This window comes from Triturus cristatus, chromosome 8 (genome assembly GCF_964204655.1).
Source record: "Triturus cristatus chromosome 8, aTriCri1.1, whole genome shotgun sequence".
In the NCBI taxonomy this organism is placed as follows: Eukaryota; Metazoa; Chordata; class Amphibia; order Caudata; family Salamandridae; genus Triturus; species Triturus cristatus.
This window is the reverse complement of record NC_140591.1, coordinates 1,478,626,376-1,478,630,940: the sequence shown is the minus strand read 5'-3', so window position 1 is coordinate 1,478,630,940 and position 4,565 is coordinate 1,478,626,376. Positions and strand designations below refer to the sequence as shown.

The 4,565-nt window shown below is 42.1% G+C and overlaps 1 protein-coding gene across 1 annotated transcript; it reads left to right on the top strand.

The window, feature by feature from the left end:
• Nucleotides 1-514: 514 nt before the first annotated feature.
• Nucleotides 515-1,240, top strand: LOC146805974 (general transcription factor II-I repeat domain-containing protein 2B-like). The gene has a single exon (XM_085623834.1). It carries the CDS (start codon nt 515-517, stop codon nt 1,238-1,240), a length of 726 nt encoding a protein of 241 aa, XP_085479960.1.
• The last annotated feature ends 3,325 nt before the right edge of the window (nt 1,241-4,565 follow it).

Below are 4,565 nucleotides of genomic sequence, written 5' to 3'. Positions count from 1 at the left end.
AGCAATGCTTCTATGGCCAACTCCTTATTCAAAGACTTTAAAAATAGCCCTGAAATTATGTCTGCCATTTCAGATGTGCAGTTAGGGTCAAACACTATGGCATGAAGGGTATCTGCATTATCGACCAACATGATAGAGCAGTTAGAGCGCGATTTAAAGACATGCAAATATTTTTCTCTTCAATGTGATGAATCTGTTGATGCAAGCGATATTGCACAGTTGGCAATGTTCGTTAGAATGGTTTTTGAAGATTGTACTGATAAAGAGGAATTTTTTAACTTTGTTGCCTTTGAAAACCACAACCAGAGGATCTGACATTCACAATGAGGTGAAAAATTATTTTGTGAAACAAAATGTCCCATTGAAAAAGTTAGTGGCGATAACCACTGATGGTGCACCCGCAATGATAGGGCGTCATTCTGGCTTCATTGCCAATTGTAAAGCAGATCCAGATTTCCCTCCGTTATTGAACTACCATTGCATTATACATCAACAGGCAATATGTGCCAAGGTAATGGGGTTTGATCATGTCATGACTCCTGTTGTTAAAATTATTAATTCAATTCGTGCAAAGGCCAAGCAGCACCGAAACTTCAAATTGTTTCTTGAAGAACTATCAGCCGAGGATGGTGACCTTTTACTGCACACTCAAATCCGATGGCTTAGCAGGGGAAAAATACTGCGAAGATTCCTTTCGCTATTGCCAGAAGTCAAAGCTTTTATGGAATCTAGAAATGAAGATACCACACTGTTATCAAACACTCAATGGTTACTCGATTTAGCTTTTTTGACAGATGTGACAGAAAAATTAAATGGATTGAACTACGAGTTGCAAGGCAAAAACAAGACAATAACCAACATGGTAAGTTCTGTGAAAAGTTTCAAATCAAAACTTAACCTTTTAATACAGCATGTGCAGAAAAGAAAGATGCAGCACTTTCCCTCTGTGCTCCAAATCCTTTCAGAAAACAAAGCTGAGGCTGAGGTCCTGGACATAGAAAAATACAGTAGCCTCCTCATGAGGCTTAATCAAGAGTTCAGTGACAGATTTTGTGATTTTGAGCAACTGGAGCCCTGTGTGATGTTCACTTCAAACCCCTTCATGGAAGTGGATGTTAGTGACATTTCAGAGAAAATTAGTGCGCTTTTGAACCTTGACTCTGCCACAATGGAAATGGAGATTGTCACACTTCAAAATGACATTGAATTGAAATCAAGGAAATCTGACATTAATTTCTAGAGTCTTGTGGATGCTGAAAAGTTTAAGAACATCCACACAGCTGCATTGAAACTTTTTTCCCTATTTGGCTCTACCTATCTTTGTGAATCAGCATTTTCGGATATGAACTTCATAAAATCTAAGTTTCGCACACGTCTAACTGACGAACATTTAAATGACTCCATAAGAGTTGCCCTCTCAAGCTACACCCCAGATTACAAGGGATTAGTGGACACCATGCAGTGTCAAGTCTCTCACTGAAATAATTTGAATGCATTCGCAATTAATACTTGTTCAATGACAGTTCCTGGTGAAATCCCAAACCTAGGTATCTGTTTCATTATGAACACCAAGATTAAAGTTACTGCAGAGAAGAATCTTCAGCCCCCAGTTTTTTTTTTTAATTAATTGAACAAAAACAAAGGAACTTGTACTGCAGGTCTGTTTTACAAACACAAGAAAAAGTAGCTGGAGAGAAGAATCTTCAGCACCTTCCCAACTTTTGATTTGCTGCACAAGAGCAAAGCAGTGTTTGCTGGAGGCCTGGTTTATTGAGATCAAGGAAAAAAGATAGCTATAGAGAAGAATCTTCAGCATCTTTCAAAATTCCTTGTGTTAGTAACAGTTGTTAGAGTTGAACAAGAACAAAGCAATGTGTAGTTCAGGCATGGGTTTCAGACACCAATGAAAAGTAGTTGGAGAGAAGAATCTTCAGCACCTTTCTAAATGTTAACATTTATTTGCTGCACAAGATAAGAAAAAAGCAGTGTTTACTGGAGGCCTGGTGTATTGATATCAAGATAAAAAAAGAGCTAAAGAGAAGAATCTTCAGCATCTTTCAAAGTTCTTTATACCTGAATAAGAACAAAGCAATTTTTACAGCAGTCCTGGGTTATTGACACTCCTACAAAGTAAAGGGAGCAATAAGAGTGGAGGACAAAATCGTTACTTTCCAATCCAAACAGAGCTGAAGTTCAGCTTATCTGGCAATTGAAAACCACAGCGATCTTGTCAAAGCTACAGTAGAAGAATCCATCTACAATTGTGATTCCGCAAAGCTTTGCACAGGCTGACTGCCACACACTGTGACTACTTCACTGTTATAATGACTTCTTCCCAACTGCCCCCGCCAGGCTACCAGATTACACATCATTAGAGGACATCATACAGTTCCACAGTGAAGGTAAGATTTCTGCTCCTGTTTGTTTGTCAATTGAGCTGCATTACAATGATTATTTCAGTGACAGCTATTGATAGGTCCTGATTTTGAAGCTATGAATGGTCGTAAACTAGCGGTTTGCCAACAGCACACATGCAAAGTCTTTTCTTTCAGTGTTATTGTGTTCAAACCACAGTATGGGCTCTGAAGAAATAGGCTTAATGTCAATGAAACTGGGCGGGGGTGGTCTCTCGGAAAAATGCGCGAGGTGCTTGAGATTTAGTAGCTCACGACGATTTTCACTGACCAGAAGTAGCTCTCACTACACAAAAGGTTGGAGACCCCTGCTCTACCCTCTAATAAGACTGTTACTCTTATAAGTTGATGCTTCAAAATAGAGCGTTTCTGATAACTAAGCATCTTACCCCATAAATATACCTTTGTTATCGTTATTCAATTTTTGAAAGGTATTCCCATAGCATTTTAGCCTACACATAGTTTAAAGAGGAGCTGAAACACCATTCAATCATGGCCGCCTCATTTCTCAGTTTTTTCCGCTGTACTGAGCACACGGCAGAAACCACACCCTTCCCGTCACGATCGCTTCCGGATACCAGCCGGCCTTATCCAGCGCCCAGCTTTTCCCTTCAGTTACCAGCGATCCTGATCGGAGAGGGCAGGTTCAGAGTAGGGGTGGGCGGAATTTGCGTAATCGTGTTACGCAAATCTTCGCGAAAACGTTAAAAATCTCCGCGAAGACGCGGAAATATCGCGAAGACGTGGTAGTGCTTGTCCCGCCTGTTCGCGACGTTTTTTGCGCAATCGCATTGGAAATGTGTCGCCAACTTCCCCATGCGGTTGCTAATGGGCGCGGCCATCTTGTTTTCACTTGTCCCGCCCACTCGCGATGCTATTTCCTGTTCCGGGTCGCGCAATGCATGCATAGGTATTTTCTGTTCGGGAACGCGTATTACGTGTTTGGGACGTTTTTTGCGTGCTCGGGGGGAAAATATATCGCGAACTTGCCCATGCGGTCGCAATGGGCGCGGCCATCTTGTTTTTCACTCTATTGCTATGGTTCTGGGGCCTGCTTTTCAATCCTCCATCTATCTTTACAATCCTTTGTTTCTGAAAACTTTTTTTTTATTCTTTTTAATTTATTATCTCTCTCTCTATTTTCCTGATTCTATATTTTTTTTGTCTACTTTTTGTGTGTTTTTTAACCCTTTTTCTATTACCTGCTCTTTTCATTTCTTATACTTAATTTTTACCTTTTCTTTTCCGGCCCCCGCCTACCCCAGAACCATGGCAAAGGGCCACAGGGCGCATCGCAGCCAGAGCGGCGACCGCCTTCCTTGTGGAAGGCGGCACCCACAAGGGGTGCAGGCACGGGCATTATTTGGGGAGGTGGAGTAGGCCGCACTGTTTTTTTTTGTGCAGCGCCACCTCCCCTTAACCCTGGCAGCAGGCAGCAGGCCTGGGTCCGGGTACGGGGTCTGGGAGCATCGGCAACGGTGGGGAAAGGTGCGCCGGGCAGTGTTTCGCTGCTCTGGTGTCCGGCGCAGCCAGAACCAGTTGACACACCGTTGGTCCTATATCCTGGACCGGGAGCAGGACCTGCTGGACCTGCTAGAAGTGAAGGTCCCGGGTCTTGGTGAGTAGCTATTTAATTATTACTACTTTGTGTCTGTTCTTCTGCTCTGTGTTATATATTGCGAATATATTTTATATACTTTGCGTTTGCGCTCGATTTGTGTGATTATGTAAGAGTTTATTTTAGATAACTTAAGTTAGGTAATGCTAGAGTGACTCTAAATCCTTCCTTTGTCCTGTCACTAAGAGATAGGGGTGGATTGATACTTAGGTTTAGTTACTTATTGAGTTTGTAATTTTTTAGTGGTCTGCATGACGCCCCCTCTGTTACGTCACGTGCTGCTAGTGCTTACCCCAGGCCTTAGTAGACCCTTTTGTAGTTTGTTCAGTGAGTGGTAATAGGCTTAGCACTAGCAGAACATCAGCATCAACCAACCAACAATTTGGTGTATGCAAAAATGCAGGCATGTGTCCTCCATTTATGCATTTTTTAAGACTAAAAGAAGTGGAAATGCTTACTTAATGTACAATTGGCACGCCTGGAATAAGTGGGCTAGGTCAGGTGGTACGTACTACTTAGGCTTAGTTAGTATT